The 24851-nt window shown below is 44.8% G+C and overlaps 1 protein-coding gene and 1 long non-coding RNA gene across 2 annotated transcripts in view; one reads left to right on the top strand and one right to left on the bottom strand.

Annotated features, from left to right (window-relative positions):
• LOC129855191 (uncharacterized) overlaps positions 1-24851 on the top strand; it is a 62895-nt gene that overhangs the window by 524 nt on the left and 37520 nt on the right. The gene's annotated exons all lie outside the window — the stretch shown is intronic.
• The window catches only part of LOC129855190 (NUAK family SNF1-like kinase 1), a 36203-nt gene continuing 28741 nt past the window's right edge, over positions 17390-24851 (bottom strand). The window contains exons 6-7 of the mRNA XM_055922602.1: positions 23024-23156; positions 17390-22518 (exon numbers count right to left, since the gene is read on the bottom strand). Of these exons, the coding sequence (XP_055778577.1) occupies positions 21434-22518; positions 23024-23156 (1218 nt within the window). The 3' untranslated portion in view covers positions 17390-21433. The remainder of the gene's footprint in view (positions 22519-23023; positions 23157-24851) is intronic.

Here is a 24851-nt window from a genome sequence, read left to right as displayed (position 1 = left end):
TGAGCAGCTAACCGACCGTACATAGTCCATCTGTAAACAGCCCACCCAATCTACATACCTCATCCCCATACTGTTTTTATTTGATTTACTTTTCTGCTCTTTTGCACACCAGTATCTCTACTTGCACATCATCATCTGCTCATTTATCACTCCAGTGTTAATCTGCTAAATTGTAATTATTCGCTCCTATGACCTATTTATTGCCTACCTCCTCATGCCTTTTGCACACACTGTATATAGACTTTCTTTTTTCTACTGTGTCATTGACTTGTTTATTGTGTTATTGGCTTGTTTATTGTTTACTCCATGTGTAACTCTGTGTTGTTGTCTGTGTCACACTGCTTTGCTTTATCTTGGCCAGGTCGCAGTTGCAAATGAGAACTTGTTCTCAACTAGCCTACCTGGTTAAATAAAGGTGAAATAAAAATAAAATAAATACCTGATACTCAAGGCTTAAAAATAATCATTTAACCTGTCTCCTCCCCTTCATCTACACTGATTGAAGTAGATTTAAAAAAAAAAATCAATTGTATTTATAAAGCCTTTTTTTACATCCACAGATGTCACAAAGTGCATATACAGAAACCAAGAAACAAGTGACATCAATAAGGAATCATAGCTTTCACCTGGTCAGTCTATATCATAGAAAGAGCAGGTGTCTGTCCTTAATGTTTAGTATAATTTGTATTTATTAGGGATCTCCATTAGCTGCTGCCAATGCAAAACACATTAAGGCACTTACATTAAACATAAAACAAAAGATAAAACAGTACATATAACATTATTACAACACTACATATCTACAATACGAAATGTATAATATCACCATACAACGTTATTTCAATGTACGTGTGTGTGTAGAGTGTTGGCTCTTGTGTGCGTATGCATGTTTCTGTACCTGTGTGGGTGTCTCTTCACAGTCCCCGCTGTTCCGTAAGGTGTATTCTTCTCTGCTTTTTTAATCTAATTCTACTGCTTGCATCAGTTACCTGATGTGGAATAGAGTTCCATGTAGTCATTCCTTGCCACCCACTCTGACACTAACTGCAGCTCTTTGTTAAGTGTTGCAGTAATTTCAGTCGCTGTAGTAGCTGACGTGTATAGTGTTGAGTCATCCGCATACATCGACCCACTGGCTTTACCCAAAGCCAGTGACATGTTGTTAGTAAAGATTGAAACAAGTAATGGGCCTAGACAGCTGCCCTGGGGAATTCCTTATTCTATCTGGATTATATTGGAGAGGCTTCGATTAAAGACAGTGGTAGCAATACATGGTTATTATATCTACAGAAAAGCCAATCGGGGAATGTAATGTTCTGTGTTCTGTTAGACAGGTAACTCTTTATCCATATAGCAGGGGGTGTAAAGCCATAACTTCTTATGGGCAGGTGGGACGGTAGCATCCCACTTGGCCAACATCCGGTGAAATTGCAGAGAGTGAAATTCAAAAATACCAAATTCAAATAATTAACATTATTGAAAATATATGTATTATACATCAAAATAAAGCTTAACTTCTTGTTAATCCAGCCGCTGTCTCAGATTTCAATTCCAAGTGTCGGCTGGAGAGGTGTAAAGCTCACCGCCATTGGACTTCGGAGCAGTGGAAACATGTTCTCTGGAGTGATGAATCACGCCTCACCATCTGGCAGGCCAACGGATGAATCTGGTTTTGGCGGATGCCAGGAGAATGCTACCTTCCCGAATGCATAGTGCCAACTTAAAGTTTGGTGGAGAAGGAATAATGGTATGGGGCTGTTTTTCATGGTTTGGGCTAGGCCACTTAGTTCCAGTGAAGGGAAATCTTAACAGCATACAATGACATTCTAGATGATCTGTGCTTCCAACTTTGTGGCAACAGTTTGGGGAAGGCCCTTTCCTGTTTCAGCATGACAATGCCCACGTGCACAAAGCGAGGTCCATACAGAAATGGTTTGTCGAGATCGGTGTGGAAAAACTTGACTGGCCTGCGCAGAGCCCTGACCTCAACCCCATCGAACACATTTGGGATGAATTGGAACGCCGACTGCGAGCCAGACCTAATCGCCCAACATCAGTGCCCGACCTCACTAATGCTGTTGTGGCTGAATGGAAGCAAATCTCCGCAGCAATGTTCCACATCTAGTGGAAAGCCTTCCCAGAAGAGTGGAGGCTGTTATAGCAGCAATGTTCCACATCTAGTGGAAAGCCTTCCCAGAAGAGTGGAACAGCAAAGGGGGGACCAACTTCATATTTTGGAATGAGATGTTTGATGAGCATGTGTCCACAAACCTTTGCTCATGTAGTGTATATTAGTGTTAATTTTTCATAATTTTTGTACAAATGTTTTTACAAAATGTCCACATTGACATTACAAAGTCTTTTGTGTAGATCGTTGACAGAAATTACAATTAAATCCATTCTAATCCCACTTCGTAACACGTGGAAGAATTCAAGGGGTGTGAACACTTTCTGAAGGCACTGTATATGCTTAGGCTATCTGATAAATATTACCCCACTACAGTGACGACCAGTTGGAAGAGTTTGGTACATTTTAAATGAAAACCCTGCAGTGTTGTGACTTGTCTCCAGATGTTGCATGGTTGGTACAATAGATGGGGGTGGGCCCTTCACAAACCCAAAACATTTAACCATGTTAAGAAGTTTTCTGAGTATCATTGTGAAAGCAGAAGCCTGTATTTGTTGCTGTGGTTACAGCTTGTTTTCCGTCATAACAGCGTATATGTAGATGTCTTTATTGTGTGTGTAAAGAGCTATTTTAAAAAATTATTTATTTAACTAGGTAAGTCAGTTAAGAAAAAATTCTTATTTTCAATGACAGTCTAGGAACAGTGTTTTAACTACCTTATTCAGGGTCAGAAGTACAGATTTTGAGCTTGGGGATTCGATCTTGCAATCTTTCGGTTACTAGTCCAACGCTCTAACCACTAGGCTGCCTGCCGCCCCTACGACACTGTGATGTCACCATATCTTGGTAAATAACAAGCTGTTACAACCATAAACTAAATACTAAATATTCTAAGCATTCCAATGTAATAACATTTGAAAACTGATCTCCAGGTAAAACGTTTAAGGCACACCTTTCATTTCCAATATATAATGTTAAACTTGGACCAATAAAAATAACCCAAGCTAAAATTAGTACACAGTAAAAATAACACATTCCAATGGCATGACATTGTGACGGTCGACATTTACCCATTTAGTCCAAATATTGCTGTAGCCTCCACCCCGGGCGGTTTGGAGTATAACTATGGGTCGGTGAGAGGCACGTTCCCAGAATAGAGCCTTTCTGTGTGTTGAAAAGGATAATTGCTCATCTGAGCTCACCCAAGATGCATCACTCTCTCTCTCTCCTTATCCAATGGTGATATAAACATCTGCTGCATTCTTGGAAGAAAGAGTTATGTTGACCGCTCTCTCTTTCACAGCACTTTTTTATTTATTTTTGAGCTGGGGGGGGGGGGTTGATAAGAGTGTTTGTACTGCAGATATAGAGATTGGGGGAGGCTGGACTGAGAGACTGAGACCTAAGCTGGTGTGGGTCTGGTTATTTGAACATTGTGAGTCAGGGCTCAGAAATGAGGGAGTAGGCATGAATGGCCCTGGCTGTTTGTTATGTGGGTCAGTGGACTCCTCTTTAACCTTTCAGCTTCACCTCTCTCTCTCTCTCTCCTACGGGAAGTGACCAATAGACCTCGAGCCATGGGTCTGGCCTGACTGAAAAGACAAGTCATGTGTGCATCCTGGAATAGAAGTCAAACACAGTGACAGCGCCAGAGAAATCCCTTTGTAGTGAGTCAATGCGGAGGGTACCAATTAATGTGCTGTTTACTCAAGGGAAACAAGGCCAGTGTTTGGTTGGATGGATGAACTTGCTGCACTACCAGAGTTTTATCAATAAAGACCACAAGACAGGTTAATGGAAGGGAGGACCGAGAATCCTCTTAATTAAAGGGCTCTCTCTCTCTTTTTCTCCCACCTCTTTCTCTCTCAATCTCTCTCTCTTTCTCTCCCCCTCTATCTCTCTTTGTCTCTTTCTTTCTCCCCCTCTTCTCCCTCTTTCTTTCTCCCCCTCTTTCTATCTCTGCCTCTCTCTTTCTCCCCCCTCTTTCTCCCTCTCTCTCTCTCTTTTCCCCCGCTTTTTCTCCCTCTTTCTCTCTCTCTCCCACTCTTTGTCCTTCTTTCTCTCTCTGTCTCCCCCTCTCTCTCTCTTTCTCCCCCCTATTTATCCTTCTTTCTCTCTCTTGCTCTCTCTCTGTCACTCTCGCCCACTCCTTTGCTTGTTTGCTCTCTCTCTCTCTCTCTCTCTACAGGGGAAAGTACTGTACCAGTAGGTAAAAAAAAAGATCTCACTCTAAACTGTTGATGACATTTTCTGAGGCACAAATGTTTCGGAGGAAACCTCCGGACAGACTGGTGCTTGCATTTGACATCACATGCACCCAAATTGGCCTTCCTGTTTATGCAGCTGCTTTATATCAGAGGCAATTCCAGATCAAACAGCTTTAAGCTGGAAATTACAGAAACTACGCTGTCCTAAATATCTGCACCTGGGACTGCGTGGTCAGACTCCTCCAGCCATACTTTGGCCTCCCTCTATGAGACATTATGAAAGTACAGTGGGGCAAAAAAGTATTTAGTCAGCCCCCAATTGTGCAAGTTCTCCCACTTAAAAAGATGAGAGAGGCCTGTAATTTTCATCATATGTACACTTCTACTATGACAGACAAAATGATTTTTAAAAATCCAGAAAATCACATTGTAGGATTTTTAATTACTTAATTTGCAAATTATGGTGGAAAATAAGTATTTGGTCAATAACAAAGTTTATCTCAATACTTATGTATATATCTCCTGGTAGCGCCTCCATGCTCTGGACACTACGCTGACAGACACAGCAAACCTTTTTGCCACAGCTCGCATTGATGTGCCATCCTGGATGAACTGCACTACCTGAGCCACTTGTGTGGGTTGTAGACTCCGTCTCATGCTACCACTAGAGTGAGAGCACCGCCAGCATTCAAAAGTGACCAAAACATCAGCCAGGAAGCATAGGAACTGAGAAGTTGTCTGTGGTCACCACCTGCAGAATCACTCCTTTTTTGGGGGTGTCTTGCTAATTGCCTATAATTTCCACCTTTTGTCTATTCCATTTGCACAACAGCATGTGAAATTTATTGTCAATCAGTGTTGCTTCCTAATTGGACAGTTTGATTTCACAGAAGTGTGATTGACTTGGAGTTACATTGTGTTGTTTAAGTGTTCCCTTTATTTTTTTGAGCAGTGTATTTTGGTTTCATCTGACCATATGACATTCTCCCAATCTTCTTCTGGATCATCCAAATGCTCTCTAGCAAACTTCAGACGGGCCTGGACATGTACTGGCTTAAGCAGGGGGACACGTCTGGCACTGCAGGATTTGAGTCCCTGGCGGCGTAGTGTGTTACTGATGGTAGGCTTTGTTACTTTGGTCCCAGCTCTCTGCAGGTCATTCACTAGGTCCCCCCGTGTGGTTCTGGGATTTTTGCTCACCGTTCTTGTGATAATTTTGACCCCACGGGGTGAGATCTTGCATGGAGCCCCAGATCGAGGGAGATTATCAGTGGTCTTGTATGTCTTCCATTTCCTAATAATTGCTCCCACAGTTGATTTCTTCAAACCAAGCTGCTTACCTATTGCAGATTCAGTCTTCCCAGCCTGGTGCAGGTCTACAATTTTGTTTCTGGTGTCCTTTGACAGCTCTTTGGTCTTGGCCATAGTGGAGTTTGGAGTGTGACTGTTTGAGGTTGTGGACAGGTGTCTTTTATACTGATAACAAGTTCAAACAGGTGCCATTAATACAGGTAACGAGTGGAGGACAGAGGAGCCTCTTAAAGAAGAAGTTACAGGTTTGTGAGAGCCAGAAATCTTGCTTGTTTGTAGGTGACCAAATACTTATTTTCCACCATTATTTGCAAATAAATTCATAAAAAATCCTACAATGTGATTTTCTGGAATTTATTTTCTCATTCTGTCTGTCATAGTTGAAGTGTACCTATGATGAAAATTACAGGCCTCTCTCATCTTTTTAAGTGGGAGAACTTGCGCAATTAGTGGCTGACTAAATACTTTTTTGCCCCCCTGTATGTACTCACTACTGTAAGTCGCTTTGGATAAAAGCGTCTGCTACATGGTATATTCTATTATATTTTACATAGATTTTATGAGGAACATAGCTCAAACTGGTGGAATGTGTCATGATCAGGAAAAACCTGATCAGGAAAAACTCAGAGCCCCAGCAAAATAGGCTGTAACTAGGGCTGGGAGTTTTTCCTCAGACAGGTCATATATCCTGTAAATACTCATGACCTCTGAATACGTGGAAGAGCTACCTGGAAGGGTAGAGTTAGGGGGGCTAGAAGACCACCTCTGAGCGGGTTGGAACAATCTTAAAGCACAATCCTGTAGACCCCAGTAGCCTAAAAACAGTTGTTTGTACCCCTGCTCACTCTCCCACATTCTGCCTGTGAACTGGGTCTCTCTCTCTCTCTCTCTCTCTCTCTCTCTCTCTTCTCTCTCCTCTCTGTCTTCTCTCTCTCTCTCTCTCTCTCTCTCTCTCCTCTCTCTCTCTCTCTCTCTCTCTCTCTCTCTCCTCTCTCCTCTCTCTCTCTCCCTCCTCTCTCTCTCTCTCTCTCTCTCTCTCTATCTCTCCTCTCTCTCTCCTCTCTGTCTCTCCTCTCTCTCTCTCTCTCTCTCTCTCTCTCTCTCTCTCTCTCTCTCTCTCTCTCTCTCTCTCAGGGTGTAAGGTCGACATCTGTCCACAGAAGGCCTACGGGATTTCACCTCACTGACTGGGGCCAGAATGTTAGGAATGTTGAGTTCAATACTGGTCAGTCGGCCAGGGCGGTCGGCCAGTCTACCAGCCATCCATCTGTGGCATCCCAGGTCAAAATATCTCTTCAGAGGCTTTTCTGTCTCTCTGGGCATAGACTGAGCAATGTCCTGTCAGGAGATGTGTTATTGCCTCTTGAGACCAGGGAGGGAGAAAGAGGGTTGGGAGAAGAAGTGAGAGAGAGAGAGAGGGATGGGGAGGTGGAGAGAGAGAAGGAGAGGGAGAGGAGGAAAGAGAGAGAGACGGTTGGGAAAGGGAAATTAGATAAAATGACACATTAGAGAGAGGAAATGGAGAGAGAGAGGGAGAGAGAGAGGGAGAGAGAGAGAAAAGCAGAGGGAGAGAGAGAGACCCAGTTCACAGGCAGTGGCAGAAGGAGAGAGAGGAAGAGAGAGCGAGAGAGAGACGCAGTTCACAGGCAGTGGCAGAAGGAGAAAGAGGAAGAGAGAGGGAGAGGGATAACACCCTGCTCCAACCCAACAGCCCATGTCTCACGTTGTACAGAAGGTTAATAAGGGCATATTGAGAATACACCGAGTATACCAAATACTGTATTAGGAACACCTTCCCAATATTGACCTTCCTTCTTTAACTTGTCTCCTCCCCTTCATGTACACTGATTGAAGTAAATTTAACAAGTGACATCAATATGGGATCATAGCTTTCACCTGGATTAATCTGGCCAGTCTGGTCAAACCCAGATTTGTCTGTCAGACTGCGAGATCGTGAAATGTGATTCCTCACGCGAGAACATGTTTCCACTGCTCCAGAGTCCAATGGTGACAAGCTTAACACCACTCCAGCCAACGCTTGGTATTGCACATGGTGATCTTAGGCTTGTGTGCGGCTGCTCGGCCATGGAAACCTATTTCATGAAGCTCCCGACAAACAGTTCTTGTGCTGATGTTGCTTCCAGAGGCAGTTTGGAACTCGGTAGTGAGTGGACAGGGAGAGACGATTATTACACGCTACACACTTCAGCACTCAGTGGTCCCGTTCTGTGAGCTTGTGTGGCCTGTTACTTCGCAGCTGAGCCGTTGACGCTGCTAGACGTTTCCACTGAACAATAACAGCACTTACAGCTGACCGGGGCAGTTCTAGAAGGGCAGAAATTTGACGACCTGACTTGTTGAAAAGGTGGCATCCTGTGATGGTGCCATGTTGAAAGTCAATGAGCTCTTTGGTAAGGCCATTCTACTCACAATGTTTGTCTATAGAGATTGCATGGTGGTGTACTCGATTTTATACACCTGTCAACAACGGGTATGGCTGAAATAGCCAAATCCACTCATTTGAAGGGGTGTGTACATAGTTTTGTATATATAGTGTATTTCATGGAAAGAGCAGGTGTTCTTAATGTTTTGTATACTCAGTGTATACTCCTAATACTGTGTTGACATCAGTTGTTAGGAATGTCTATCAACACACTAATCTTTCCCACCCTGCTCAACACATAGTTGAGTGTAGTGTATCATTACCCTATGAAATATATTTGTTTTTGAGAAGGGGACATGTAGGAGGTGTGCATTACTGTCTTTGATGTTTGTCAGATCCTGAATACCTACGAATAAATATTTTACTGCAGTCAGAAAGAGAACCAAGACATGGCAGCTCCTGACTGGCAAGTCATACAGTCGTTACCAGAGTGATGATGAGAGATTGTAGTTTTAAAGAGAGTGGTTTGATGAAATGCAACACCTCAGCAACTGGGAAATGATATGGAATATCCCCTTTAATGTGAATGTAAAGCAGACCCACTGGGCACAGACGTCAATTCAGCGTCTAGTTCACGTTAGTTCAACGTAAAGTCATTGAAATTACGTGGAAACAACATTGATTCAACCAGTATGTGCCCAGTGGGTAGTCTCTCTCTCTCTCTCTCTCTCTCTCTCTCTCTCTCTCCCTCTCTCTCTCTCTCTCTCTCTCTCTCTCTCTCTCTCTCTCTCTCTCTCTCTCTCTCTCTCTCTCTCTCTCTCTCTCTCTCTCTCTCTCTCTCTCTCTCTCTCTCTCTCTCTCTCTCTCTCACTCCCTCTTTCTCTCTCTCCCCCTCTCTCTCTCTGTTCTCCAGGGTTTACCATTGTCTTCCTCCTCTCACTCTCCTCAAACCACAGGGGCGTGCCGTGCACCCCTCTCATTTGTTGCTCTGTTCCACACCCTCTGACTTTCTTCCACCCGTAGCCCCTGGCACTCAAACCGTCTGAACCCTCTAGTATTCTTCAGCTGTCCAGAACAAAGACTCCTTTCCCCCCCTTTCTTTCCTGCTCTCTATCCCTCTCTTTATCCCTTCATCATATTCCCCCTTTGTTCTCCCCCCCCCACCCCGGACTTTATTTCCTATCCAGACCACTCCAATACACCCCCCTCCCCCTTTTATGGGTCATCATTCACTCTACACTTACCTCTCCCCTTCAACCAATCAACCAATCCCCAGACAGGTTTGGAGTGTTGCATGCAAAAGGGAGAAGTATAGTCTTTGTCAAGTCCGCACAATTGAAATGAGGGGGTCAGAATGGGGGAAGAGAGGGAAGATTGAGATGAGGGAGAGCAGCAGGAGGGGGGAGGGGGCTTCTGGGACAGATACATTTTCAAAGGGCTATCTTTTCATTTGTTTTCCTTCAACATTTCACTGCTATTTAAAACGGGAAGTAAAAAGGGAGGGGAAACAAAAAGAGAGAAAAAAAAAAAGAAAGAACTCCTGCACCCTATCATGGCAGCCATTAAGAGGGTAGATATCTGTCTGAGACACTACATCCCACAAATTAAACCAGGATGTATGGATAGGTCACCCTGGGTGTTGCTTAAAATTACCATCATCAAAACAACCATAAAGCCACAAAGATCCCTCAATTCCCACACAACTGCTTTGGATTTCTCTGAAGGGATCTTATATCATCTGACAATGACATAAGGTCGTGACTGAGAGCATTAAGGCATGAACCCTGGTGCAAAAGGAAAGAGGGGGAGGGAGGAGGACGATGAGGGGAAGGGTCTCTGCTCTGAGAGAGAGAGAGAGAGAGAGAGAGAGAGAGAGAGAGAGAGAGAGAGAGAGAGAGAGAGAGAGAGAGAGAGAGAGAGAGAGAGAGAGAGGGAAAGACAGAGAGAGAGAGAGAAAGAGAGAGGGATTACCTCAGTTGTTAGCACTTCATTACCTTGTGTCTCATGTTGTTTTATGTGAACCACTGTGTCTTTGGTGGGCTGTAACAGGATAGGGGATGTCAGGCCCCACATACTCACTCTTTTCCCCCTTGTTCCGTAGACACCCATAGACCACCCTGGTGTCAGGCAACCTGGAGCCGCTAGTTCAGAAGATTCTGCAAGCCAGCTAATCCTGCTTCATGCTGAATCCTGCTTCAGTTTTTGAACTCATAGGCCTTAGAGAGTCTATGCTAATGATGCCATGTCAGACACCCTGCTCACTTGCACAGGTTCACCACAAGGGTGTCTACTGTCACCCCTTCTGATATTCTCTACATCAATGACTGTCAGAGTGCCCACACCCACTGCCATCTTGTGAAGTTTGCCAATGACACAGTCCTCCTCTCACTCCTCTCACTCCTCTCGGTGTCTGAGCAGGATCACAGCCCAGCCCTCCAGGAATTCATTGACTGGTGTGACAGTGCGCTGCTGGAGTTGAATGTCTCCAAGATGAAGGAAATGGTTGTCAACTTCAGGAGGAAGCCCCCAAGATGGACCAGGTGATCATCCATGGTGAGGAGGTTGACATTTCGGACTGGTGTAAATATCTTGGTACCATCTTTGATAACACCCTGAAGTTTGAAAACAATACATAGATTCCATCATCAAAAAAGCTCACCAGAGACAATACTTCCTCAGGAAACTGAACTCATTCAGTGTCTATAAATCAATATTGGTTACTGGTTCATTCCCTTTCTGTCAAGAACAGGAACTGCCTCCAAGCCAATGTGAACACCTGTTCTAAGATACCGGTGTAGGCCTCAGAATTCTGACCTCATTCTTTGAACGGCAGGCCAGGAGGAAGACCTATGACATCCTGGGGGCCTGCACCCATGTCTTCAACCCGAAGTTCCAACTGCTCCCCGTTGGACCCCGCCTGCGCTGTCTCAAGTGCCCCACTAATAGGCGCAGGGCCTCGTTTGTGCCCGAGGCCATCCGCTTGGTTAACAGGACCATTGAGGAAGACCTAGGGACTATTCTAGAGATAGTTTATCCCTGCAATTCATTAGAAATTGTGGCTAACATGAAGTTTTACTTTCTTAAATTGCACTATGCACCTTTAACTGATGCCTTAATAAGTGTTAATATACATGTTTTATACTCTCAGTGAGTGTCTGTCCTGTTTGAAGCACCCTGGCATCCCCAAACTAATAGCGACTTGGGGATTAATACAGTTGTATTGTATTTAGAGCAGACAGTTGTCTTGGAGTGGACAGGTCTGTTGACGTGGCTAGCAGGATAAACTAAACCTGAGTTTCTTAGCATCTAACAAGCAAATCATCAACACTTAGCAGCAGAGGTTGGAAGTGAACAGAACCACTTGTTTCTCTGTTCCATTACATTGTTCTGACCAGCAAAATAAAGTGCTGATTATATCGTTCCTTTCTGTTCCTTTTTTAACCTGTGAAATCAACAGTTTTTTACATTTAGTAATTCAATTACTTCACCAATTAGTCGTTTACATGCGTGATGGACAGACAAGTGCAGGGCGCGAGATGCGACTGAAATCGTTCTCGGAGAGAGCGAGAGAGGGTGGGTGAGGAGGCTTGGCTTGAAGCACTGGGCGTGTTGTTATGACATGTATTATCTGAATTAGGCCCACTGAATTACACCTACAGAGGAGCGGCTTCTATGGAGAAACTTTGAATGTCCTTTGAACTTGCTAGAGTTGGCATAACGCAGGATCAGAGCTCTAATAAGCAGAATTAAAAACATGTCTTACCTTTTCGTAGTTAATATATCCAATGTGAAACGTGATAACTATAGTATACTTAACTAGCATTGAATAAATGTATCCATTCTTCTCTAATTGAACTCCCTATCTTCTGAATCATGCTTCTAACGTCAGCACAGTAGCCTATGATTCGGAAGAGGTAGGTGCAGGCAGCCAACACCCGCACACACACACTGGCAAAGATTTTCAGCTGGCAGGCAGACACTAGAAGAAGTTTCTGAATGACAGAGTGAGGGCATTGCATAGGTGCTTTGTTGCGATTTTGTTGGACTTGAAAAAAATTACTGGAATGTAAAATAACTTTATTAACCGGTTCCCATGCTTTTAAAATCCAGTTCTTTTCTGGAACAGGTTAGATCACTTCCGTTTTCGGTTGTGTTTTTGTTCGTCGGAAAATGTTATTTTCCGGTTTTCGGTACTGTTCCCTGTACTGGTTCCATCCCCTGCTTAGCAGGGCCTTTTATCTGCCAAAACACTAGCCTGTTTGTGTCTGCTGATATTCTACTCCAAAGCGGGAATCTCCATCTATCTTTGCGGGATGGTGGGTCATATCAGAGCCCCCCTCCCCCCCCGTGTGAATGGCCACTTCTGTAGAACAGAGAGGAAGAGGAAGTGAAACAAGGAGGCCACACCCCTGGACTGGTCACATCAATCATGAGCATGACAGTTTGAAGATGTGCAGTCTGTCTTGATAAGGGCATGTAACAAGAGCCATTGTGTCAGGAACAAGATGGCAAAGAGTGAGAAAGAGTCACGGGATGTCAAGGATGGAGGATGGAAGATATGACAGTACAGTACTGTACATTATCACATACCCCATCCTGGTATGACTAAAATCCTACAAATCAACATAAATTGTGCTATGGAAACTCTATTATGATAACTAAAACATTAACAAAGCTGGCACTTTTAGAGTTCTACCTTCTAATGAGCACATTCCCAAGCAGAAGTGTTGCAGGCCTATCCTTTGTTGTTATACTGTATTTCAGGCCAAGTATCGTGAGTGGAGTTTCCTACTCCAGTTTTGAGACTTAAACTTAATCTGAAAAATTGCGTGTCAGAAAGGAAAATGTCAGTGAATGGAAAGAGGGGAAAATAGACTTTAATCACAGAAACACAGACCCAGAAAAAAGGAGAGGCAGACACAAGTGGAAACCAGAGGAATGCTAGCCAGCTGGGGGATGCATCTAGCCCATCTAGCCTATCCAGCCCATTCTGCTGCATTTTAATGGGAGGCAGGAGTGAGCTAGAGGATGGTGGTGGGGGGAAGGGAAAGGTCCCAAACAAAAGCCAATTTGAAGGATGAGCTAAAACCAGCACAGCTAAAACCCTGTGGCCGGGACTGGGTCCCAGAGGTGCAGAGCTGGAGGCAGGCCGGCTGCACATCTCTGGGCCCTGGTCAAGACTCATTTCCCTTTCTCAGCCTTCCCTCTGGTCTTCACACCCTGGGGAGGGGAGGAGAGGAGGGAGGAGAGGAGAGGAAATGCGAGGAGAGAGGAAAGGAGAGGAAAGGAGAGGAGATGAGGGGAGATAGGAAAGGAGAGGAGACGAGGGGAGAGAGGAAAGGAGAGGAGGGGAGAGGAAAGGAGAGGAGAGAGGAAAGGAGAGGAAAGGAGAGGAGATTAGAGGAGGGGAGAAGGAGGGAAGAGGACAGAAAAGGAAAGGAAATGAGATGAGGGGATGGGAAAGGAAAGGAAAGGAGAGGCAGATGGCAGGGCTGTTTAGTTACCTAACTGGCCCATCCAGCCGGCAGGATCGGCCACAGCAGCGTCTGTCTGACAGGCTTCCTCCCTTCTGGCCCGGGCCGGCCAGTCTCCACGGCCTAGCTGCATACTGGAGCTAACCCACATCCCCTTCTGCACTGGAAGGCAGGCCCACTGAGACACACACTGTAGGCTACATGCTAACAAAGCAGACTGTTCACATGTCATGCTCTCTTACTGTATGCACACACTATGTTAAGAGGAATATGGATGGGATTGAGAAAATAAACGCTTTCTTTTTCTCATCAGCTTGAGCATGCATAAGCTTACAATGCACATTATTTAATTGACACTGCTATTCCAATTAAATAGTTATATGCTGCTGTGCTATTCCATTGTCAGCTCCAGAAGAACTGAAAGGCTCCAGGTAACACTGCTTTACGAGCTTGGCTGTCAGTCAGTTCATCATTTGTACCCCCTACTGGGCATGCCCAAACCACTTGCCCTTGGGAGGAATCCCTTCCCTTCTCTAACCGCATGAACTTTCGAGGGACATTCTGAAGGGCTGGTCGATGCCATTAAGCATGTGTGAGAGGTATGTCCTTGGCTTTTGATTTGTCCTGAAGGAGAGAGATTCTACATAACTGTTATCTGTAATGTTGAAACTCCCCACTGGGCAAAAACTGGTTGAATCAGCGTTGTTTCCACGTCATTTCAACCACATCATTCTGTATGATTATGTTGTATCAATGTGGAAAGCGTATTGTATTTGAAAAAGGGAATCAGCTAAAGGTAATTTTGTCAATTTTTCACCCAACTTTGAACCTAAATCCAATGACATGTTGACATATTTTTTGGATTTCACGTCGAATTTTCGCTAGTTGACAACTCAACCAATTGACTTCAATCGACTGCTGTACATTTATATTTCTTGCAAAGTTCCCTTCAAACAACTGACATACTGTACACAACAGTTCTGTTTGTTCAATCAATTAGTCAATGCTGCTCTACATCGATTGTTCTTGCAGAGTTCCCCAGCATTGTAGAGCATCTTCCTCTATGGTTTACTAGCCGTGTGGAAGAGATTTGGGCCATTGATGTAGCTGAGTGGCATGAAGTGTGTCTCTCCGCACAGAGACTAGCTACAGCGGATCTGAGCAATCCTGAACAACAGGTGGGCTGGATGTCTTTACTTCCACTGCAAACTATTTTCTTTGAAACTGAAAAGCTGATCCAAGACAGGAAGAATGTCACATTAGTGCTGCTTATTTTCTTCTCATGGACCACACACACACACACGCACGCACACACACGTGCACGCACACACACGCGCACACACACGCACGCACGTACACAAGCACACACACACACACACACGCACACGCACACGCACACGCACACGCACACACACTCACACGCATGTGTACATACACATGCACGCACGCACACACACATACACACGCGACACATCCTCTTCGGAAGTCAATCATAAACAACATGATATCATACAAGCATGAGTTTCCTCAAAAACATACACACACTGGATCCAGAGACAGAAAAATAGACACATATGCACTTCTCCTTTTATTTTCTTCTGGGTCTGTAGCTCTGCGCTGGTGGAGAGGAAAGAGAAGGCGAGCAGAGCAGATCGAGGGTCTGTAATCAGAGCCCCGTGCCGTCCGCCCTGCGCTGCGGCTCTGTAGTGGTTTGAGAGCAGGCCAGACATTCCTGAAGAGATCGCCGCCCAGACATCCAGCAGCAGCCAGTCAGCACCAAATTCCAGAATAGCAGCGCCGTCACTAAAAATAGTCCTCTCTCCAGGAGAGCCAGGGAGGGAGCGGGACGAGTGCAGGATAGGGGGAACAAAAGATGAGAGAGGACACGGGGAGAGCAGAGGGAATGGAAAAGTGATTGAGGCTTATTCCACCTCCATTCACAATGTTATCACAGCAGCTCAGAGGAAAAGGAGTGCCGGAGAGATCTGAATGTGACCGGTGTGTATGTAGAGTGGCCTTCACTCACAGCTAGGGCTCCTTTTAAAACAATATGTGTCAGCTATCTGAGGAACACACGCTTCCCTGTACCCAGGCCTGCTCTAGGCCCCGCCCTGTGTTTATTTTTCCTGCCATGAACGGGCAGCTCGGTTTACAACACCCAGCCTAAACCCTCAATGTTCCTGCCAGCTGCCTGCAACAGCAGCCAAACGCGGCAATTGGCATATCTGGATATGCCAGATCTCAACTGCTGGTTTTGCTCTGTAGGTAGAAATGCTCCTCACTTGCCCTTATTCAAAACCCTTTTTCTTCAGCAAAAGACTGGTAAACTTAACTGAAGTATTAATTAAACGTTATAGATTCTTTATATTCTAAAATCCTCTCTATTGGATGTCTTTTGTCCTTTACATTTCAGTTTAATAGAGTGGGAAAAGCAGTGGACTCTTTAGAGTGGACCCTCCAAGGCAAGCTGAAGTAGGATCAAGCCCCTAATGTGTAGTTAGTGTGCCAACTTCCATCTCTCCAAGGCAGACTCAGGGTCAAAGTAAAGGACCGGATGGGGGTTTGAGTCTGGATACTCACAGGCTTACCTAAACAGAGAGGGGAGTAGTTCAGAAAGTTTGCCAGCTGCATTTTATTTGAGGGTGAAAAAGTGAACCTGATTTTTCTGAAGAAGCCAGAAGGGAAAAAATCCCTTTGAAACTCAGGTCAATATCATGTCACGGGTGTAGTTATTGTGTGCAGTCCTGATTTGACAGTTGCCGTTTTAATCCATGCCATCACTGACTGCCTGCATTCTCTTACATAGATGACAGACATCCAATGTATTACACAATGCTGTATTATTCCTTTGTACTCTAAGTACCTAGCTACAGTTTTTTGTAACTTCCTATCTCTGTTCTGACCTGCCGTTCATTTCGGAAACCATTGGCTGAAAATTGCTCTTAGTGCACTGAGGTAAAGATGGCTCTAAGCCACAGGAGGTTGGTGGAACCTTAATTGGGGAGGACGGGCTCGTGTTTATGGCTGAGCGGAATGAGTGGAATGGTATCAAATACATCAAACAAATGGTTTCCATATGTTTGATGCCATTCCATTTGCTCCGTTCCAGCCATTATTATGAGCCGTCCTCCCCTCAACTGCTCACTGCTCTTGTTCATTCACCTCTTATTTTCCCTCTGAGGCTTTCCCAAACACATATCAGGGAAACCAGGAATCTCCACAACTAGAAACATATTAAAAAGACTGATTCATAGTGGTGTTTAATGAATGCTTTACTTTGTTACACTGTTTTCTGGGCACCTAAGGCTACAGTATATGAAGCACAAAACATAAATTCAACTATGTGAGAGGAATAACTACAGTACCTCTTTCTGTAGATATAATCTCACATGACAGATTATACCCTGTATAGAAATAACGTTAGCTATCTACCTAGCATGAGATTTGGTTAGGTGTTCCTAGATCAGTGTAGATAAACCAAGTTTCTCTTCCTAGGCCTGTTGCCCTGTCTGGTCTGGACAGCATGAGGCAGGGGTGCCGTCTCACATATCAACACCGAAGCCCCAAAGACTCCTTACCTACGGCCAGATCAGCCAGCCAGCCAGCCACCCACTCCCCCTAAAAGTAAATGTGGATCAAATTAGCCTAACAGCAGCAATGTTCTCTCTTGACTACCAACCGCTTCTCTCTGTTCTGCTCTCAAAAACAGACTATTCTTTCTCCCCAAGACAGACAGACACGCTTACTCACTTTCTTGTCCCTGAAGTTTCTCTGAGATATTTTTCCAATTCTCAAAAGTAGATTACAGTAGGAGTTAAATGCCAATAAAAGCAAGAAAGAGAGAATCTGAACAACACTGAATACACAAAGTCAGACAGGAAACAACTTCTTTAACGGGATCCATTTATTTGACTTGGTCCAGTACTACAGAAGCATGGTTTGAAGTAGAGGGATCAATGAAGTTTGGTTCCTTCCAAGAACATTTCTTAAGACTTAGTCATATATGATGAAATCTGATTGGTTGTAACTCCAAAACGTATACTTGACCAACGCTTTCACAATGAAATGTCATCTTCACTCCCTCAATGCTATACCCCAGACAATGATATCTCTCCATTTATGCAGTCAACACACTCCCAAGCAGGCCAAATCATGGACAGAGTAGCTTTATACGTCAAATGAAAATGGCTTAATCACCAATAAATACAAGTATAAAAAACACCTTGATAATAATTCTCATTATCATAAAATTAAACATGATCATAAAAGATAGCAACGCCACTCAACTTAAACCACCTTAGCAGTCCAGGTTCATCAACTGATACCAAAACAAAATCATAACCGTGGCAATAGCCAACAAAAATAATACTTAAATAACATAATAATACTATTATTACTGTCTTAATAACAATATCCAGTCAAGTTTTCCTATGATTAGACTTTCTGCTACTAACTAATGTATATGCACCAGTTCTTTCCAGTTAGGCAGATAGAGACTTTAATCAGATTTTTTCCATTGTTTTCTCCTGATGTCATTCCTTCGTTTCGGATCTCCTTGCTCTGGTACAGATGGGCTCTGACTACTTCTTTGGGATCAAACAAGGGGTTGTCAATGTGATGGCACATACATGTACGTGTTTATCTCTGTGTTGCTTAATATGTGTTAGCATTTTAGAAAGATTACTATCATCATAATAACCCATGCATTTCCCCATTGGGTGGTGTCAATGGGTACCTTTTTCTTTGGAAGGGGGTAGGTTTAATGCCCTGTTCTCTGTGGTTGGGTCACCAAGCTGTATTAGTAAGTTGACTCTCGATCTGATGTAAGTTCACAGGTAAACACTCTGCAACATGACTGAACTCGGGTCAGCTGCTCTGACCCCTCAGGTGTACCAAAAACAGGGGAAACACTGAGATCTCACTGACATCAGATCAGTCCCCTGATCTCTTACGGCCAAACTCAGGGAAGAAATACTTTCTGCCATAACATAAAGCAATATAAAGTTTCTATATTTTGGAGAATCAAAAACAGAAGCGTAATAAAACAAAATACTAACATAGTATAATTTCATCACTGTAAATCCAGTTGACAATAAAAGGCAATACAAAGGGCAATAAAATGCAATATAATAGAGAACAGGTCTGTCGTTTCAATCAATAACCAGAACTTTGCACTAGCGGACCTTTGAAATCATTCAACATGTTCATTCTGTTGCTATGGTTTTCCATACACATATTCTGATGATACAGTATAATCAATGTATCAGTCACAGATCTCCCTCTCCATCCCAGTTTAAATGTGTTGCACACTAAGGCCATTTTAAACACACTCCATAGAACACACTCAGCCCATGACACAAGTTGCTTTGCCAGCCTCTAGCATTTGGCCTAAAACAATCTCTTAACAAAAAACTGACAGCAGAATAAAAGCCTGTCAGGCTATTCTTGTTGCAAAAACGAATTCATTTTCAGATGGGGTTTCCCAGCTATCATAAAGGTTCCAGGTGCACATACAGTACCCAATCCATTTCATCCCCTGCATCAATGAAGCTTCTTCTCATATTTGGTAAAAAATTAAATAAAATACATTCCATTTCCTTCCTTTCTACTCAGAACTCACTTTCTCTGTTACTTTCTCTAGTCTACATCTCTGTTTCCTTCTACTCAGAACTCACTTTCTCTGTTACTTTCTCTAGTCTACATCTCTGTTTCCTTCAACTCAGCAACTCAACTCTTTCACACTTTCCGACAGGAAAGGCTTCTCAAATCTCACCTTCACTAAGAACATTCTCTTTTCACTCAAACACTTGTTTCCCTCTAAAATCTCTACTACTTTCTACCTCTACCATTATTCTGTTTCTCTCTACTACACTATACCTCCCTCTAATAAAAACAATAGCTGGCTAATAGTGCTTATTTGACAAAATGGCCCTGTACACACAGCTGGAAACCTGACAGCACAGACCACAGAACCCACCTGCCCATTGCGGATAACATCTCCCGCACCAACACGTCTCCAGCCATTGTCTGTGGAATGTGCAGTGTCATCAGAGCACTGAAACAAATCCTTCTACTAAGCCCTTTGTGGAGTTGGAGGGAGATGGTTTAAACAAATTAAACTAGGCTATAACAATATCCACAGATAACAACCTGAGCATTGTGTACACGACTTGTAGGGTTTCTCTGCTATTTCCAGCTGGTATGACTCTGTAGCCAAGTTATGCCAATTGAGTGAGAAGGCCTCAGTAGAGGCAACTCCAACACTGCACTACAGGCATACAGACAAAACAACCACAGACATGGCTGTTTATTTGCCAGGGACATTTCAGGGCTATGCGAGGGTGTCTGGGCCATCTACCTTCTAAGGCTCCAGACCCCTCGAGCTGACCTGACCAGGCCTGGTGTTTAACCAAATCATCAAACTGCTGACACATCAAGCAAGAAAGCACTGCACGAAAAGCCTAATTGTTTAAGACTCATCTCTCTGGGCTTGGTTCTTGTTCCTGACAGTGTGTATTTTGGGATGGAGATGGGACTGTTTCATCTCAACTACTGTTTAATGTCTATGTGACCCCTGACCTGTGACTGTGTAAGGCTATAGGCCATTGTGTGACCCCTGACCTGTGGCTGTGTAAGGCTATAGGCCGTTGTGTGACCCCTGACCTGTGACTGTGTAAGGCTATAGGCCATTGTGTGACCCCTGACCTGTGGCTGTGTAAAGCTATAGGCCGTTGTGTGACCCCTGACCTGTGACTAATTAATGCAATAGGCCACAGTGTGTTCCGTTAAGGTCCTGGGTCTGGGTCCTGGGTCCAGTTTACAATTGGCTCATTCATCCCCCTCCTCTCCCCTGTAACTATTCCCCAGGTCGTTGCTGCAAATGAGAACGTGTTCTCAGTCAACTTACCTGGTAAAATAATGGTAAAATAAAAAAATAAAAAAAATAAAAAAGGTCCTGGGTCTCTCTCTCTCTCACCACATTCACATGTATAAGAATCAAAACAGCACAAATGGTTACAGGTTGGCCTGGCATCCATCTCGCTCCACTTTCAGGAAATGACTTACATAATTGAATTTGGATCCTAAAAGGCACTTCCTACATATTCCCTAATATCATATGCTCATATATAGGACATACGCTTTTATGGTGATATACATAGCCACATGTTTTACATATTAATATATCATGTATACATGTTTCACTTTCTTGGGTAACATAATAATTATATATGTCAGTTCCACAATCCACACAAAGGGTTGGAGACATTGAGCTTTGGACTATTCCAGTACTGCCAGAACCCACCAGTTTTGTATTCAAACTAAATCTACGCAAATATGAATAAATAATTAACATCGTCAGTTATTATGGAGCAAGACCCTGGTTTGTTTTTTACAGGAAGTAAAAGATCACAAAAACATGTGCTCTGTGTGAGTTAAGGTGCTTTTGTAAACTCAAACTCAATTCATGGTTGGCTTCGAGAGCCAACCAGTTTCTGGTTGCTGCGTATGTGATTCTAACTTGCCTTTTGCTGAACTTGTAAACATTTGAACACAGCAAAGTCTACGGGCGGATGGAGGAGGAAGGCTGGGCGGAATTCTCTCATGCCAGTTGTTTTTTCACTCCACTCACATCGTTTGAAAACCCTGCTAACTGAATGTCCTTTGGCCTGAGAAGTGCATAATAGTCATGTATTGTATGTATGAGTGTGTGTATAATATAGTTTCCAACAAGGATTTGAACCCCGGTGAGAAAACTATAACCTCCCAAAAGGTTTAGGTAGGCTATCCCAGCAACATACGGGTCACTGGTCGTCAATTACATACACATACATGTATATACACATACATACACACAGACACACACACCAACAGAGACAGATGTTACAGCCTCAGCCTGGCCACCTGGCTGCCTCCTCTATCCCCTCCGCGGCTAGGTGAGGTTGCTGCTGATGTCCAGGGCTTGCTGGTACACCTGAGTCATGTCGTCCAGATCCCCCAGCAGGGAGAAGCTGCCGTTGTCCCCCGGGGACCCCCGCACTCTGGGGGTCCGGCTGAACTTTGACCCGTGGAGCAGAGGGGCTGCCTGGAAGCCCTTGAAGCTGGCCAGCTGCAGCAGGTTTTCGGCTGACACACACGCCCTGATGTTGGGGCGGTGTGGGGCTCTGGGGGGCCAGTCGGGGGACAGCCTGGGGGACACGACGCCATCCTCCAACACCATGCTGGATGGACGGCTCTGGCTGCGGGACAGGCCAGAGTCACCCTGGGAGGGTTCCCCGAGAGCACCAGCCGAGGGAGGGCCGCTGTAGGTGGAATACTTCCCATTGCGCTTCAAGATGCCCTTCCTCCCCACCACTCTCCTGGGCGGGGAGCTGCAGGCAGCAACCAGGGACATGGTGGCACCCACTAGCAGCTCGGAGGACTCACTGCGCTCCGGGGAGGAGTAGTACCCTGATTCCCGTTGTTGGTTGTTCTTCAGGATGCCCTTCCTGGGAAGGGTGGGCACCATCTTGGCCGGCGAGCCCCCTGCCAGGGCGGGCTCCTCCTCTTCCTCCTCTCTGTCGGGGCTAGAGCAGCCTGGTTCTCCCTCGGCTGGCCTGAGGCCCATCATCGCTCCACCGCTCCCCAGCTCCACCTCCTCCAGGCTGGGCGAATGCTGCTTCTCCATCAGCCGGGTCTTCAGGATCCCCTTGGGCCTCTTCAGCCCGGGCTTCTCCCCCTCCCCTCCACCGTGGGGCCCATCTCCCACCTCGTTCTCTTTCTTGGACTTCTTGGGGCGTTGGCGGAGGACCAGGGGCAGCAGGGCGGTGGGTTTGCCCGGCCGGGGCTCTGTGCGGTTCTGCCAGTCGATGAAGCGGGCAAGCATGGGAGAGGAGGTGCCGTTGTCCCGCTGGGTCTCGCAGTCACACACGCTGCTCTTCCAGCCCCAGTTGACCCACCAATGGTTGGCAATGTCTTCCACCGTGGCTCGCCGCTCTGGGTTCACCATCAACATCCAGCGGATCAGACCACGGGCATCTGGGAGGGGCAACAGGAGGGGAGCATAGTTTAACATTCTGGATTTGAGCACAACAGAGGAGCTGGGTTACACTTCACTGTTGTTTTTTGCTGCAGAGCATTTATTATCTAATAATCATTATACTTAGTGTGTAGAGGGAAACTAGATCTTAGACCAGGGTTTCCCAATTGGCATCCCGCCAAATTCTTCAGAAAAAAATAATAGTTGTTGGACATAAAAGACGATTTCCTGATATAAAACCACCAGGAAATCAGCTCAAAGGGATTTTAGTTTAGGAGTTCTGTTCCCAAGTATTCCCACGCATAAATAGAGAGGCTTTTGTGATCCCAATGTAATCAAGGTTTGAAATTATTCTGTTTGGGATTCTTGCACTCAATTTGCAGTGGACAAATGATTTATAACAATGTTGTGCCCCCCCGACCATCCGATCAAGGAAACATCGGCCCACAGAGGAATGTAATTGGGCCCTGTCTCAGACTATAGGTAGAGGGTTTTGTTCTGTACCTGAGGACTGGGTGGGCTCTCTGTACTCTCCATTGCTGATCTGGCGGATGAGGTTCTTGTGGTCTCCTCCATCGAACGGCATGGTCCCATAGACCAGGGTGTAGAGAAGCACCCCCAGAGCCCAGCTGTCCACCTACAACAACAACACACACGGGTCACTACACAGATCACGATCACGATCAGATAGACTGAATGTGAGAGGTCAGGCAGGAAAAACCGTCACTGGAGACGCAGTTGAAAAAAATAGGAATCTCTCATTTCCCTTTTCTAATTCCCAGTAACTGGTAAATGAGGCTCAATGCCATTACTGCGTTAGCAACAGATCATTAAAACATTAACAAGGAGCGCACTGTATCTGAACTGGAACGACATATGTTGTAGCGACAGCTGAAACAGTGTAAGCACTGCACAGCTATACACTCTAGAAAGGGTTCTACATGGAACACAAAAGGGCTTTTCCTGCAACCAAAAATGGTTCTTCAAAGGGTCCTCCTATGTGGAAAGCCAAAGAAATCTTTAAGGTTCTAGATAGCACCTTTTTTTTCTAAGAGTGTACCATATTGCTCTATAACATAATATCATAGGAAATCTTCATTTTGGCACATTTTTGCAAAAAGGCAAAAGGTTACAGTAATCTGATATTTTTCTCAACACATTGCAGTCAATTTGAAAATATGAGTCTCTCTCTCCCTCCCTCTCTCTCCCTCCTCCCCCTCCATTCCGTCTCCCACCTACTTTCCCTCCCTCCCCCTCCTCTCTCTCCCTCCTTCACCCTCTCCCTCTTTCTCTCCCCTTCCTTCACTCTCCCCTTCTCTCTCCCTCCTCCCCCCATTCATACTCCTTTCCATGCCTCCCTTTCCTCTCATCTCTCTCCCTTTCCCTCTTCTCTCTCCCTCCTCTCTCCCACCTATGTCTGTCTGTTGACTCTCTCTCTCCACTCTTTCCCCTTTCTCCCCCTCCCTCACCCCCTATTCTCTCTCCCCCACCTCTATCTGTCTGTTGACTCTCTCGCTCCCCTCTCTCCCCCTCCCTCACTCCCCCTCTTCTCTCTCCCACCTCCCCCTCCATTCGCTCAAACAGGCTGAGAGACAGACAGGCAGACAGACAAACAGGCAGGCAGGAAGGCCGACAGGCAAGTTGACATACAGACAGGCTGACAGACACAGGCAGACAGAGACAGAAAGGCAAGCAGACAGACAGTTAATAAAAGTTTTTAAAAATTGACCAATATCCTCTTCAAAATTCAATTAAGAATTAATAACAAGGCTCTCATCGTTTCTAGAACTGCAAAACGATTGTGTCCAAAGGAGGTATAAAAAAAATGCTCTAGGGTCAATAGACTTCAAATTTTATATGCCGGGTCATGCAGTTCCCCAGTCACAAATATGTAACCTTTGGGAAGATTAAACCTTTTTAAACCTTCGAAACGGCCCCAATGACCCCCAATTAAGTCACTTCCTGTAATAGCAGGAAGCTGAAATTCAATGTACGGAGAGTCTCTTTAACGATGCCTTGAGTTTCAAGTCTTTATGTTAACAATTGACCTTTCTATAGAGAGGATGGAAGACAATGTATTTGTGTAACTGCAGCGAGAGAATGAAGGACCATGTTGAGGATTAAAGGGTTACTTCAGGATTTTGGAAATGAGGCTCCTTATCTACTTCCCCAGAGTCAGATGAACTCGTGGAAAACAATTTTATGTCTCTGCCAAAATCCCAAAGTATCCCTTTAATTAAGACACTTCCTGTTGCCACAGGAAGCTGAACCTCAACCCAGAGCATCCCTACAAGGTCACTATTGGTTGTGTGCAAGGATGGATAGCTAGATC

This window comes from Salvelinus fontinalis, chromosome 5 (assembly GCF_029448725.1).
Source record: "Salvelinus fontinalis isolate EN_2023a chromosome 5, ASM2944872v1, whole genome shotgun sequence".
NCBI lineage: Eukaryota > Metazoa > Chordata > Actinopteri > Salmoniformes > Salmonidae > Salvelinus > Salvelinus fontinalis.
This window is presented reverse-complemented; position numbering and strand designations above follow the sequence as displayed.